At 47.5% G+C, this 14,778-nt stretch overlaps 1 protein-coding gene across 2 annotated transcripts in view; it reads right to left on the bottom strand.

Annotated features, from left to right (window-relative positions):
• The window catches only part of PARP16 (poly(ADP-ribose) polymerase family member 16), a 207,690-nt gene that overhangs the window by 127,493 nt on the left and 65,419 nt on the right, over positions 1-14,778 (bottom strand). For both annotated transcript variants that reach the window (XM_078683072.1, XM_078683071.1), the window contains exon 3: positions 4,586-4,723. In XM_078683072.1, the coding sequence (XP_078539198.1) occupies positions 4,586-4,723 (138 nt within the window). The remainder of the gene's footprint in view (positions 1-4,585; positions 4,724-14,778) is intronic.

The following is a 14,778-nucleotide window of genomic DNA, read 5'->3' as shown; positions in this document are numbered from 1 at the left end:
CTTGGTGCACCTATGGATGGGTGTGCATACACGGGGCACCCCTGTTCCTACACAGCATGGACAGCACAGTTCATGCCATGCAGAAACCGGCTTTGATGCTCGCTCCCTCGGCACTGCAGTTCAAAGGCTAACATATAAGCCTTAGAACTGCCCAGCGCGGGACCGCCAAAGCACCGCTCGCCAAACCATGAGGAAACTCGCAATCTGATGGCAGGTGTGTGGGCGGCTTTGGCAGAGAAGGAGCAGGGCGCTGCTTAGCGGCCCGCTTCCACACCACCAATGTCATAATCAGGCCCTTATTGAGGATTTCTACAATAAAGTGCACAATAGTATTACTAAGGGAGACTGACCAATTTAATTCTGTAACACAGTGATATGAGTTCATAAAAGCCAATCCTAAGTTATCTTAACTCCTATCGCTCGGAAGACTGATACGAGGAGAAGACTGCCACCATTTTCAGCAAGTCACATTGGCTGCAGTTCTCATGGCTTAAATAATTACAGCCATTCTAAATATCTTTTCAGTCATCCAGTTATGTTCCTTAAGGATTACTTATACAGGGCATGTGAACCCGGGTTTTTTGGTGCTCTCATAACCTAAACTACACCAAACACAGCTGCAAAAGCCAATGTGAGAGTAAGAACATGTTTAAGAGTTTCATGAAGATAATAGAGTGATGATTCCGAATGAATGGATGAGGGAATTCCATTTCCTAGCAGCCGCAATTGAGAAGGCATAGTTATTTAAGATGAAAATTCTAGTTATCATAAGAAGAAACTGATCATTAACCTTAGGTTGCAGGTGTCCCTATACTAACAGTATTCACATGCAAAGAATTTTTGGAAGTGTGGAAATAGATCTCTATGGACTACGAGCATGTCCATAAAAACAATCTTTGATGCAGCAGAAGCCAATATAACGGTTTCAAGAGAGATGAAATGTGTTGGTGTTTTGAAACCTTGCAAAAGCAAACAAACAGCTGTGTTCTGAACAAACTGAAGTAGTTTCAGAGATGTTTTGGGAGGCTGCGCGTGGCATTACTATAGTTAAAGCGAGATTGAACAAGTGCATTGAACACTTATTTATTAATGGCATAAATGTTTTGTATGGTTTTAAGATGGAAAAAGCAGATGCTTGCGATCTTAGAAGCAAAAGTTCCAAAAGACAAGTTGACATCAAGATAGACTCTCAAATTTCAAACCATTGTTGCGACTGGAGGACAGGAGCCCTACACTGAAGGCCAGGTCAAAGAGAGACTCCACAGTGCCTTCACCCTCAGGAATAATCAACAGCTTAGTCTGCACTGGATTTAATTTCAAGTAGTTCTGTGACATCCACCAGCATACAAGGTGCACACTTTATACAGGAAAAACATATTAGGCTGGTTCTTCAACAACCGAAAGATCAATTGGGCGTCGTTAGATATATATAGAATATTGCCCCCCAACTGGGTCAACACCAGGACCAGAGGGTGCATGCAGATATAGAATAAAAGAGAACAAAGTTCGGGGTGTTGGAGGACACCACAACTAAAAGCTTTGAGTTCTGATTTGTGTAGAGGGAGTGCTACGATTTGACTATACCCTTTTAGATAAGAGGCCTTCATAATAACATCATCATATCACTTCCACAGAGAGCTTGGGTGCACAGGTCATACAACTATTTAGCCAGCATTTTCTCACAAGATTGAGAATTATTCACTTACGTTTGTCACTCTAACAGCTCAAGACTGCTTGTAAAAGGTAGCTCAAGATACTCAGGACAGCGGGGCACGATAAATATCTTTCACCCAACTAACGTTGTACGCCGAAAGATGACAAAAACAGCCCATACAAGTTTCGGCAGGAATCTGTGGTGCATATAAAATTGGAACATGTGCTTCTGCTACTCACATTTCGAGAAGATGCCCATGCATTAATCTATCCAAAAATATAACACCAGGAAACAATAAACTCGGACAAAACACTTTCACCTAATGTATTCGTAGAGAAATTATTTCTGAGAACAATTTCATATCGCCTTTTAAAAAACAATTTTGAGCTTTGAGCATAGTACTACTCATGCAAGTGATCAATCCTGTATCTCATTTTAAGAAAGAAGAGCGGGGTGATGTTTGTAATCACTGACTAATTTAAGCACTATATGTGGAGGCTAAAATCTGCACCAGGTTGTTACAAAGAGACTGGCACATAAAAATATGGGATTTTACCAGTAGCTCAAGCTATATTTAGAACAAGCAACTAACATGGATAGCATAGTGGTAACATCAGTGATGGTGCACAATCAGCACAGTGTGCAAAAGGGACTTTTGAAATGGCATAATACAATTTACGTTACAGTTTGGGGTACTGACTGTTAAAAATTACATTTACTATTGCAACTCTATACCAACACATGGGCATATGTGTCTTTAGGAAGAGGTAACTGTCCCCTAGCAAACGGATACCAGCAAAGGTTTGAAACAGTAACACATTCTCAGACCATTGCTATTCAAGAGTTATACAGAAAACCTGAAAGTCAAACTGAATAAAGTGCAATACAATTGTTCAACAGTGGATGGCTGTCCATACATTTAATGATAAAAAGAGGATACTGTTCTTTTTCATCAAAAATTGATAGGACTACAGCAGTTATTAAACTGCTTGGAAGTATAGAACTATCTAATTTCAAAAATATCAAAGACTAAGGAAACGATATTTGGGAGGAGAAAAAATACATTTAGATATTATTGAGGGCGTAAATCAGCTGTCATTAAAGCATATTTATTTGGAAGGCTCGATATATTTTATTTTGAAGGTGTCAGCAGGATGTGTCAGAACATCTACTGTAGATACATCGTCCAGCATAAATAGTGTCCGAAATATAGTTTACAAAAATATTGTCCAAATGGGCATTGATTTTTTTAGTATTAACTCCCACAGGGAGATATTGTTGTAAACAACATTTGGGGCAGGAGTTTTATGCTAAATTAAATTCTGTCACCGATATTATAGTATTAAACCAGTAAGTGATGTTCTGTACCTCAAATGCTACGCTAAATAGTTATCTAATTATGTTGGTTGGAGAGTTAAAAGTGATATCAGAAAAGGTGATCACAATGCTCTTATAGGTAATCAGAGTGTGTTGTGGAAAACGTAATCCTTCAAACATAATGGTATGTAACTGCCTAAGATTATGTTTTAGGACTCAGTAAGATAGTGCCACACACAGACATCCAGTTAAAATTTCATTTTACAGACATCTTTGTGGACAGATGGTGCACATCTTTTTCAGTATTACAAGTTTTAGCAATTAATATTTGACTTGCCTAACACAGGAGAGATGCCAAACAGATCTCCAAAGTCTGCCAACCCATGGATTTCATATTTAAAGAAAGCCTTCAATAACAGTGTTTGATGTTGGTGCTAGGTGAAAGCAGAAAAATATGAGCAGTGTAGTATTCAAAAATTATTTCACTACAGATGTTTTGAATAGTTCAAGAATAATCTGCTTATGGTGCAGGAATGAAATTGTAAAACAAGTATTATTAAAAAATACTTAATCGTCATAATATTTCTTTGTCAGCCTTCTTTCACCTAGGATGAGCTTCAGAAATATGCTATCTCAGGTTTTAAATGGTCCCAAAGACATCCGTGCTGCAGTTTGTGATGTGGCAGCCCTAAATAAAAATAGAACCACCTTAGCTGAAAAACTGTGACCGACTACACCACAGAGTTTTTACATTTGTGATCTGGGTCAATACTTTTGGTCTTTTCTTCATAATGGTCATGTGGAGTAAATTCAACACTAATGAACTTTTAAGTTTTGCTCCAAAGCCAATGCTGATCTTACTATGCTTCATGTTACTTCTTTTAAATTTTAATCAGTTGCATTCTGAAAGGAGGATGCTTTCATGTAAATATTGTATATGCTTTTATGGTTATTAAAATAACGATCTCAACAACGATTCCTTTGCCTGTCTATCATCTGGGGGTAAATGAAGGCTAGGGAGGGAGTATGGTTCCTTATTCTGGCATCACACACATTTATTCATGATTCCCCTGCTACACTACAAGCCGTGAGCGGAAACGTGTGTAAAAACAGAGATGAAAATGAAGTTTAGGAGGAACTGCTCCAACGGAAAATGGAAAATGGAACTGATGGTTATATAATGATATGTACACTGTAAGGATGGTATGTAACAAAGGGCGTTGGAATTGGATATGTTACAGTGCTTATATGCTGTTAATAAAGAAATATAAAAAAAAAAATAGGAGGAACTGCTCCAATAAATGAAAATGGAGTACCACTTAGAATGGAATAAGGGATTTAAGGGAGACCAGGAGGGATTACATTTACATGTTTGATACTCAAGAGAAATATGGTTGAGCAAACGTTTTTAACTGTAATGCATTTCAAACTTTCATTGTAAACAGGTTGCTTAGATCAGGGAAGATGTACTGAAATTTTTACCTGCAAATCTATAGAAATGTTTGGAAAGTCTGTTTAATTCTCTCAAGGCTTGCAAAGATTTTCTTTGAAATAAATCTGGAGATCCTTGAGAAACACTAAACTTAATCTAGAGCACACATTAAGCAACCTCACCTCATTTTTCTTTGCTGTGTTAACTGTTAGCAACTTTGAAGACAAAATCCAATCCAGTAGTTTGCGCAGGCGTTGGTCTTCTGAAGCAGAGGACTGGAGGAGCTCTTTCAAGTTTGGCAAAACATTAGTATCAGCAAGCTAAAAAAAAAAAAAAAAAAATAGACAAAGGATTTTTTAAAACATTCTTGGGGATAAAAACTAAAACAGAACGAGCGAGTGCACTTGCATATGTAGAGTCTTTACAAACTAAACTGCGGATCTGCAACCTAGACACCTTCTATGCTAGTTCCTATTGTGTCATCTGGCCTCACTGCAGAAAGAAGAAATGGAAAGAGATAGGCTGCATTGTCAGGACAAGATAATTATATTGTTTTGGATCTATAACAAGAAATCCTCGATTCCCTCTAATCAGGTCATGCCTTAAAACAGAAAGAAGCCTTCCACTATAATACTAGGTGTCGGGCCAACATGTAAGATATAACAGATTAGGAAAACTGGGTTAAGGCATCGCCATAAACACTTTCATCTATCAGTTAATTCTAAATATTGCTATTAAATACCAGAATCCAATTAAATATTTTCAGCATGAATGTAATGCAAAAAACACGTATACACAGCACAACTCCTCTTACGTTGACCCTAGATCCCCTATGTTGACCTTTTCAGGAGACCATCTGAGACTGGGTGAATAAATGTTATTCTAAGACTAATTTACCTCTGTGAGCAATTATCCCAATAAGAACAACACATACTGCTGATCAGCTTTTTAAATACCATCTTCTTTTAATTCCGTCCAACATCAAATTAATGCCTGAACATGTTATGCCCCCTCTCTTCTTCCAACTAACAGACTAAACTGTATTACGCCATTAAATAAGAGACAATGAATCTCTTGCTCACCGAGTGTTCTATGTACAGGTTTCTAAATATGTGCATGCACTTGATAAACTAAAGAAAAACCTTCCAAGGTAGTTCAATAAACAAGGTACTCAGGTTGCTCACTCAAGCAAGGCATACGCCAAAGAAACATTTACAAGGAAGATATGCAACAGAACCAATTGTATCCACTTTTGAATAGTGCAAAGATTTTTACAACATTCAGTGAGACACACATGATATACATAGGCATCAGTAATAAAAACTTCTCTCACACAAAGAGAAGGTACACATTAAATTTCATCAATGCCAGCTTTTCCAATAAAGGGAGGCCCATGACAAAAATTAGTGTGCATGTTCCACTGGCTTGGACTGATAGTAACCTGGACGATTTCACAAAGACTGCAGCAGAGGCCCCGGAGGGTCGTATTATTGTGGGGGTAATTTTCCTGAGATCAAAATGGTTTTATGCCAGCTAGGGGCATAAGACATATTAGAAGCCACATAATGTGTAGGCAAGGGTGCATGAGGTCTCTGAACCTACATATACAGCTACAACAAGACTTCTAAAAGACCTTCAACTCTGTTGAATGGCCTTTCCTTCACTCAGTCCTGCAACGTATGAACTTTGGGCCCTGCTTTCGGAGATGCGCCCAATTGCTCTACAAGGCCTCGTGGACAAAGATGTGAGCAAATAGTGCCGTGTCCAGGACCCGTTTGCCCTGGTTATTAAACCAATGGAAGAATGGTTAAGGCCTGACACAAAGGTGTGGGGACTTTGGTGGAAGGAGGAAATGAAGGATTGCATCTTGCTTTATGTGGATGATGTTCTGTGCTTCATACAGAGGCCGGGGCATCGCTATCGAGATTGATACACATGCTGAAAGTGTATGGGGATACCTCAGGTTTAGAAGTCAAAAGTGATAAATAAACGATGGTACTGCGGCCCGTTTCCCCTACGGCATCACGTCAGGACCTTAAAATAAGTGACTGGGGGGCGTGGCTTCGCGAGCGGCGATGGCGGTTGCAGCTTCCTAGAGCTCCCGCCGGCCCGTTCATTATCCGGCTGATTATCCTGGCCCCGAGCCCGTACACCACAGCCCATGCGAGGCGAACGTTGCTGAGGGCACCAGGGATCCTCCGGTGCAGTCCACGGAGCTCCCGGATTGTCGGACACGGCTGGGCGGCAGAGAGGAGAGTGCGGCCTAGCGCGCGGCGGAGAAGCAGGGGCCTCGATTTTGGCGCCTCCCGGCTGGGGGGTGTCTACGTGGCGCAGCCGACCCGCCGATTGCCCTGCACCTCGACTGCCCTGAGTGACAGGGGGCGGCCAGCGCTGCCCTCCATAAACCCTGCTAGAGGTGGGGAGATCCTGGACGCCGTGAGCCCGTTCGGCCGGAAGCGGCGGCCTTGCGGACCCAGCGCAGCCGGGGCCTCGAGTTTCGTGGTCCCCGCCAAAGGATCACCGCGGGTCGTTGCCACGGCTGGGCCTCGACGGCACCTGAGAGCTGTGATCGGTTGGAGGAGGTCCCGGCGTGGGGGATTGGGTCATCCCTGCTGACCCTCTGTGGATGGCGGACCGGAGTCTGGCTGGACGGTAGCCTGTGGGCCGACCCGGTTCTGGCACTGCCCGTGACTGTCGGCGGACTGTGAGTACCTCAGCCTGGGTCCCGGACATTTGCAGGAGTGGTGGCTGGTACGGGGGGCCGGTGACCGGCGCCGCCGGGCCTGCAGCACACGGAGGTGAGGCACGGTCCAGCCGGCGGAGTGTGAGACGCAAGGGCCGCCGACAACTGGGGTGTGGATCCCGGGACCTCCCTTGGCCAGCCCGAGGAACGGTGCCAGGTCGGGGATACAGGTGTCCGAACCCCGCGGCGGGGTGAGAACTGCTGTGTAGATCCCTATCAGACTTTGCAGACGGAATAGAGGACCCTGTCTCGCCGCAACTGCATTTACTATCAGTGGCCCACGGGTAGTCTGCAACCATGACCAGGGGAGGAGGTGGCGGCCCCACCAAACAGCCGACCATCGATAAATTCACAGGACCCAGTAGGGGCCCCGGACCCTCAGGAGGAGGACAAGGAGGGGGGCCGGACAACGCTGCGCTTATGGCTGCCATCACCCAATCCAGGGATATGCTAGACGCCAAGATAGGCGCGGTGGGCGCAGATGTCACCTTGCTACGCCAGGACTTGCGGAATGCAGTGGCGCGGATTACGGAAGCAGAATCCAGAATCTCGGTGGTGGAAGACGACGTGGGTTCCCTAAAGAAGAGGATGGCGGCAATGGAAAATGCGCACAAGGGCCTAGCACTCCGTGCGGAGGACGCGGAGGGACACGCACGTCGAAACAACCTCCGCTTCATCGGCTTTCCGGAGCGATGTGAGAAGGGGAACATGGAACAGTTTCTTACTCAGTGGCTGATGAGCTGGCTGCCCCCGGGGGCTCTATCCAACTGCTTCGTCGTTGAACGCGCACATCGTGCCTTGACACAGAGGCCGCCGGAGGGTGAACGGCCCAGGGCGGTAATAGCAAGACTATTGAATTATCACGGTGGCACTCAGGCCGCATGCCCAGCCGGGACTGAACCCGGGCTCTTCGAGGGGGTCATCGCAGGAACGAGGAGACCGAACGGCCAGGAGCAGGAGAAACCGGAGGTCCAAATCACGGAAGCGGTCAGCCTCTGTCACTGGTACACAAGATAGCGGCAGAACTGAGGACTCAGACCAATCTGGGAAAGATCACTGAAGGCCTCAGGTACTCTGTGCTCCCTGTTTAGTGGTATAGTTCCCGATGGTTGGGGACGGTGCGATTGAGGCCCAGCGAACTGAATGCTTTATTGATGCCTCAGCGTCAATTCGAGACTGAGTTATTGAACATGAGTGGGGTGGTGGAGTGTGGCTCGGGGACGACTCGTCAGGGGCTGCCATTCTCCTACTAAGGTGGGAGTTATTGGAGGGGTGGGGGGATGAGACTACTGGGTATCGGGGAGTTGGGATCCATTGGCATGGTTGGTCTTGGGCCCTCCGTTTTGGGCTCGGGGCTGCCCATGCCGCATAGTTCCATGAGGTATAGGGGGGGGGGGGTGGGGTGCGAGTTGCGGGGATGGGGAAGGTTGAGGAGGGGGGGTGTTGGGGGGTGTGGGAGAAAGCGGATGTTGCCTTTCTTGTTGTGTTTGGGTCCTGGGTAGAGGGGGGGAAATGCACGTGTTATTTACAAAGATGCTGACGTTGGTGCGCAATGGGTGGTGTTGGCGCAGAGGGCCTCCTAGGCGGGTCCCACTTGATTATGGCTAATGCGATACATAGACTCCCTGAGGAGTCCCTGCGAGTAATTACATGGAATGTCAGGGGGATGTTGGACAAGGTTAAACGTGGGGCGGTCTTGCGCTGGGGGAAGAGAGAGGTCGCTGATGTGCTCTTGCTCCAAGAAACTCATATGATGGGATCAAAGGTGCTCAGTCTGCAGAGGTGTGGTTATCATCAGGTTTTCCACGCCGGATTTTCCAGGGGGTCCAGAGGGGTTGCTATTTTAATTCATCGCAGGGTGGCCTACGTCCATGAGAAGCAGTGGGTGGACCCACAGGGTCGCTATCTCTTTGTCAAGGGAATGGTGGGCACAGAGCCTGTGGTCTTTGGGAGTGTATATGCCCCCCCCTCTGCAGTGGGCCCTAGCTGAGAGGCTGTTCACAGTGTGGGAGGACATCCCGGAGTCCCTGGCGGTGGTTGGGGGGGATTGGAATGAGGTGATGGATGTATGTATGGACCGTCAGAGGCGCCAGGAGATGCTTGGACTCCCCCCCCGCCCCCCAACTAGGCTGCATGCTGTGAGTGAAGGAATGGGCTGGGTGGATACGTGGCGACATATGCACCCTATAGAGTGCGAGTACACGTTTGTATCTGCTGTGCATGGTTCCTTCTCACGATTAGATTATGTGTTTGTGCCCAGAGTATACCTATGCAGAGTGAAAGCGGCAGAGATCTTACCGAGGGGACTGTCCGATCACTCCCCGGTATCGGTCAGGGTGGAACTCCTTAGACAACGTCAGCCCTTCAGGTGGAGGATGTCCGCATGGCATCTCCAGCAGCCAGGATATGTCCGACATCTTCGGGAGGCAATAGACCACTATTGGCGAGAAAACCTGATAGATGACGTCGACGCAGAGGTGGTGTGGGAGGCCTTGAAGCCCACTATACGGGGGGTGGACATCGCGTGGTGTACTGCGGGCCGTCGGGGGCGTCGGGAGACAATCACGGCGGCGGCCGCGCTGGTGGAAACCTTAGAGCAGCAGAGGAGGAGGAGATGAAGTTGTGATACGGTTGCTTCTCCAGGCGCAGCAATCATATGCGTCGGTCTTAATGGATGAGGCCAAACAGGCGTGGCTGGCCACGCGGAGTAGAATTTACCAGTGGGGAGATAAATCATGCACACTACTCCATAGACTTTGTCAACGCAGCCTTCAACCCGTTACGCTGCCAGGTCTTACTGCTGATGACGGGGTGGTTATTACTGACCCGCACGAATTAGCGGCGAGCTTTGCTAGCTACTTCACGACACAATATGCCCCGTGTGACCGTTTATCTGCAGACAAGGTGGCTAAATTCATAGATGATTTGCCGCCTAAAGCGGTATCGGATGAGACCAGGAAGACCCTTGATGCTCCCCTCACGGCGGAGGAACTGGGGGAGGCCCTGGGACAGCTCAATGTAGGTAAAGCCCCCGGGCCGAGCGGCTACCCATGTGAGTTTTACAAGAAGTTCCATGTACAACTAGGCTCCCACTATCGTCGTGCACTTGAGACGGCGCGTGCACGGGGCACGCTGCCCCCAGATTGGCGCCATGCCGAAGTAGTGGTCTTTCAGAAACCAGGTAGACCCCCAGATAGACATGATTCCTATCGCCCCATCTCCTTACTTAATGTAGAGGCCAAAATACTGGCAAAGGCCCTGGCGAATCGGTTGCTCCCTTACATAACAGATCTGGCTTCATGCCTCGCAGGGCAACGCGCCATAATATCCGGCGCGCACAGGTCGCGGTGGCTGCCATGGGGGCTACGGGTGAACAGGCGGCTTTGTTGTTAGCTGATATAAACAAAGCCTTCGATTCGGTGAGCTGGACATACCTTTTTGCGCTTCTGCCCCGTCTCAATCTAGGCCCGATATTTGTCATATGTCAGGCTACTCTATACTGACATCACGGCTGCGGTACGAGTCGCGGGGGCGGTGTCAGAGACGTTTAGCACTGGACGGGGGACCCGGCAGGGGTGTCCTCTATCCCCTTACTTGTTCGCCCTTGCCATGGAGCCTTTGGCCGCTTGGGTGCGCATTGATGCACAGATGCGTGGCTTTGTGTGGGCTGGGGACCTCTCTGATAGAATCGCGTTGTACGCGGACGATGTCCTCTTCTTTCTTACTGACCTGCGACGCTCGGGGCCGCGGGTGTTGGAAATAATGCGGGTCTTTGGGGAGGTCTCGGGCCTTTACCTGAACCTGCGCAAATCCACCCTATGGGTCCTTGGGGGTGGAGCTGTAACGGACCCCTGGACATCGGGACTGCAGGTAGTTGCCGGCGGTTTGAAATATCTGGGGGTGTTCCTGTCGGAATCGGTGAGCCTTGCCTGGGAACGTAACATAATGCCTGTGTGGGAGCGGGTTCAAGCAGATGTGAAAACGTGGTCTCGGATGCCCCTCACTATCTTTGGTAGGTCCGCGATTTTCAAAATGGTGGCGCTTCCGCGCCTCCTATATCAGCTGCAGAATTATCCCCACCCCATCACACCCCGGTGGTTTTGGCAGGTCAACTCTGTCCTGGGACGCTTCCTGTGGGCTGGGGGGGCTGTCAGGGTGGCACTGCGTACATGCTTCTTATCTACATATTGTGGGGGATTTGTCACCTCGGACCTTCTGTCCTATTATCAAGCTTCCCACCTGCTCATCCTAAATGACTGGTGGTATAGTGACAGCAGTGATCCGGCTTACGCCCTAGAGCGCGCATTAATGGGCGACAATACGCTCCACACGCTCCTCTACTCAGCCCGGCTGCGGCGGACATTGCCTAGTGCTACGAAAACTGTCTTCGCTGTGTGGCGACAGGCGTTACGTCGCATGGGCTGGTGGGGCAGACTAACTGCTGAAACACCGCTGTGGCACAATGGACGTCTCCCCGAACTTGCCTCGCTGTCAGGATTTGACGGCTGGGACGCAATCGGGATCTCGTTGCTGGGACACGTGATGTCCGGAACTACGCTCAAATCGTTCCAGGATTAACAAACAAAATGGTTCTGTTGGGTAGCAAAGACAATTCCTTTGGTAGAGGCTTAGAACAGCTCAAAAGACAAACAACAAGCACAAACTCTCTGATCGACAAAGTTTTTATATGTATTAAAAACAGAACATGAGACAATATCCTGGAATTACTTCATTCCGTTATATTGCTAGTAAATGCGTTAACTTCGTGAAAAAGTGACAATAGTGATTAAGGTGACAAGTGCAATGTATACAGTGACATTTATATACACAACAAATATTTACAATAAAACCCTAATGAGAAATGACCAGGGGCGGTGTCTTTTGAGCTGTTCTAAGCCTCTACCAAAGGAATTGTCTTTGCTACCCAACAGAACCATTTTGTTTGTTAATCGTATGTACCCAGGTTCTGAGGGACACAGGGTTACCCCTTTTTATAAATCAAATCGTTCCAGGAGCTCAGTACAGAGTTCCATATGCCCCAGACCCAGTTTTTTCGCTATCTGCAATTTAGACATGCACTGACACCCAGCATTGCCAATCTAGACTCACTTCCTGAATTTAGCCCAATTGAGGCGAAGGTCTTCATGGGCGACCTCGGGGATAAAAAGGTGTCCCGTATATACCAAACGATGGTCACTCACTGCTCCTCCACCCTTCTTCCCCTGCGGACGGCCTGGGAGGCTGACGTTGGCCCCATGGACGAGGATGATTGGAGGGAGGCCCTGGAGTCCCCGCGGGGGACTGCCATCGCGATACGGCTCAGACTAATCCAATTCAAAATTCTCCATAGGGCTTATTATACCCGTGAGCGGCTGTGGAAGGCAGGATTGATTGAGTCATCGGCATGTCTGCGTTGTGGGGCGGCGGTGGGTACACTGCTCCATACGGTATGGTTGTGTCCTAGAAAAGTTGGTTTCTGGAGGGGTGTATGGAACTGCCTGTCTGAGGTACTGGGTTGGGACCTTCCACGCACTCATCGCCTGGGGCTACTTCACATCCTTGAAGGGGTAGGTGGGAACATATATAAACGCCACTTGTTGCTATTAGGGCTACTATTGGCCAAAAGGGATCTAACCCGCGCTTGGAAGGACGAGAGGGCCCCCCCCTGTGTGCATGGAGGGCCGGGTTAGACTTTTGTATGGGTCTAGAACGACCAATATTCGAAGCAAGGGAATGCCCCCGCAAGCACTTCAAGATATGGAAGAGGTGGGCTGACTATAGGGAGCTGCCACTAGATCCCCCGGCAGAACCTGAGGAAGATCCCTAGGCACACACCTTCACATGGGCCTGTGAAATGCGTCATATCTACCTCACTATGACCAAGCGCTGATGCTCCTTCTACACACGTGCACAGGGTTAGGGAGGGATAATGGGGAGGTGACAGGGAGTTTGGGTGGTGGGAGTTCGGGGGGGGGTAGGGGTGGGGGTGAAGTTCCCATTTTTCATGTTTGACTATAACTCTTGATTGGACTCTGGCCCTGTGATGTAAATTGTATCAATATGTCTGGTGGTTTCTCCTGACTGTGGAGTGCCACATGTATTGCTTTTCCTACTTCAATCAATAAAAACTGTTGTGAAAAAAAAAAAATAAGTGACTGGTCCTTTACTTATTTGGGGATGCGAGGGTCCATGGATGCAAAGACCAGCTGGGAACTCAGTGTGTTCCCCTGGAATGTAAGATAAAGGACCATATGTCACACGGTCACACTGGGGAGAGCTCCCCTTGAATATACTGGGGCGCATCAACATCTTCAAAATGACTGTCCCCACAATTGTTATATATCCTGAAAAACTACCCCTATAACAGATTCCACAGCAATGGTTTTGAAAATTGCAGGTGCATATCAATGCCTATTTGGGGAGGGCCCCCGGCCCCTTCCCTAAGCCCCATCGCAAGGATCATCCGTAAAATATATAGTCACCATATGATGGAGGCCTTGGGGCAGTGGATGTACAGCTTTATTATTGGGCGGCACAGTTGCTGCCAATTAACAACTGGCTCTTTGAGGAATAAGACGACCCGACATTTAGCTTGGAACTGGCTAGATTCCCAGAATCTGCCCCCTCTGGTTGTGGCTCTATGTAACCGCAGCAGCTGCCCCACATTACAACAGCTTCCATTGATTGCTGACATAAGGCCCTGAAATGGATGGGGTGAGCTGCAAGATTCACCAGGGAAACAATGCTGTGGATGGATTTATGGTTAAAATCATCCAAGCAATTACAAGGGTTCCAGAAATGGGAAAAAGCTGGGTATTCCAAACTGTGAGAGGTCTGGGCCCACAAGTGTATACTCTCCTTTGCGCAACGGAGGGAAGATTGTGAGTTACACACGGTCTCAGTTCTTTCTATACCTACAGCTGCGACATGCTTTGGAATACCTGGGAAAAGACCAAAATTGCTTCCTTCCTTCAAGCCACTGGAACCCAAACCCACAGTGGGAGAGATCAGGGTAAAGGGCATTTTGTGCTTGCACAAGACGATCATTGTAAATGTGCCACAACCTGTGGCAACACTGTGGGAAAGGTGGGATGCGATTCGATAAATCTTTATTTCGATCACATGATCATAAAAGATATACATTGCACATATAGAAAGTTTAAAAACGCATTAAACAACATTAGTGATCAGAAGTTTGTTAAAAAGAATACAGAAACGGGATGTGCCAATAATTCAAATCTGTCCCGAGTCTCCAAGTCTCTTTATACAACGGGATCGGGCGTACCACATTAAAGTTAAAAATGTGGATAGTGCAAAAACAATAGTGGGAGTTAGATCGGTCTTTAAGACTCTGTACGCTGGTAAAAAAGTTCTGAACCCCAAGTTTCTGAGCAGGGGGACTAGCCAGTAGTTCCTGCTCCTCTCGTAGGCCCGGCAAAAGAAAACCACATGAAGATCGTTTTCCTTTGGGTGGGCACATGCCGGGCAAATTTCTGAAGAGGAGCGACAAGACCATGATGCTGTGAATGAAGCCAGAGGGAGAGTTCCATATCTCCATTGGAGGAATAATTTTCTGGTTAATGCCGGAGTCATGGCATCTAGGACACTTTCTAGTTGATAAGAATCTTTGAT

The sequence above is a fragment of the Lissotriton helveticus genome, chromosome 3_1 (assembly GCF_964261635.1).
Source record: "Lissotriton helveticus chromosome 3_1, aLisHel1.1, whole genome shotgun sequence".
NCBI lineage: Eukaryota > Metazoa > Chordata > Amphibia > Caudata > Salamandridae > Lissotriton > Lissotriton helveticus.
Note: the sequence above shows the minus strand (reverse complement) of the source record. Positions and strands in the feature narration are given on the sequence as shown.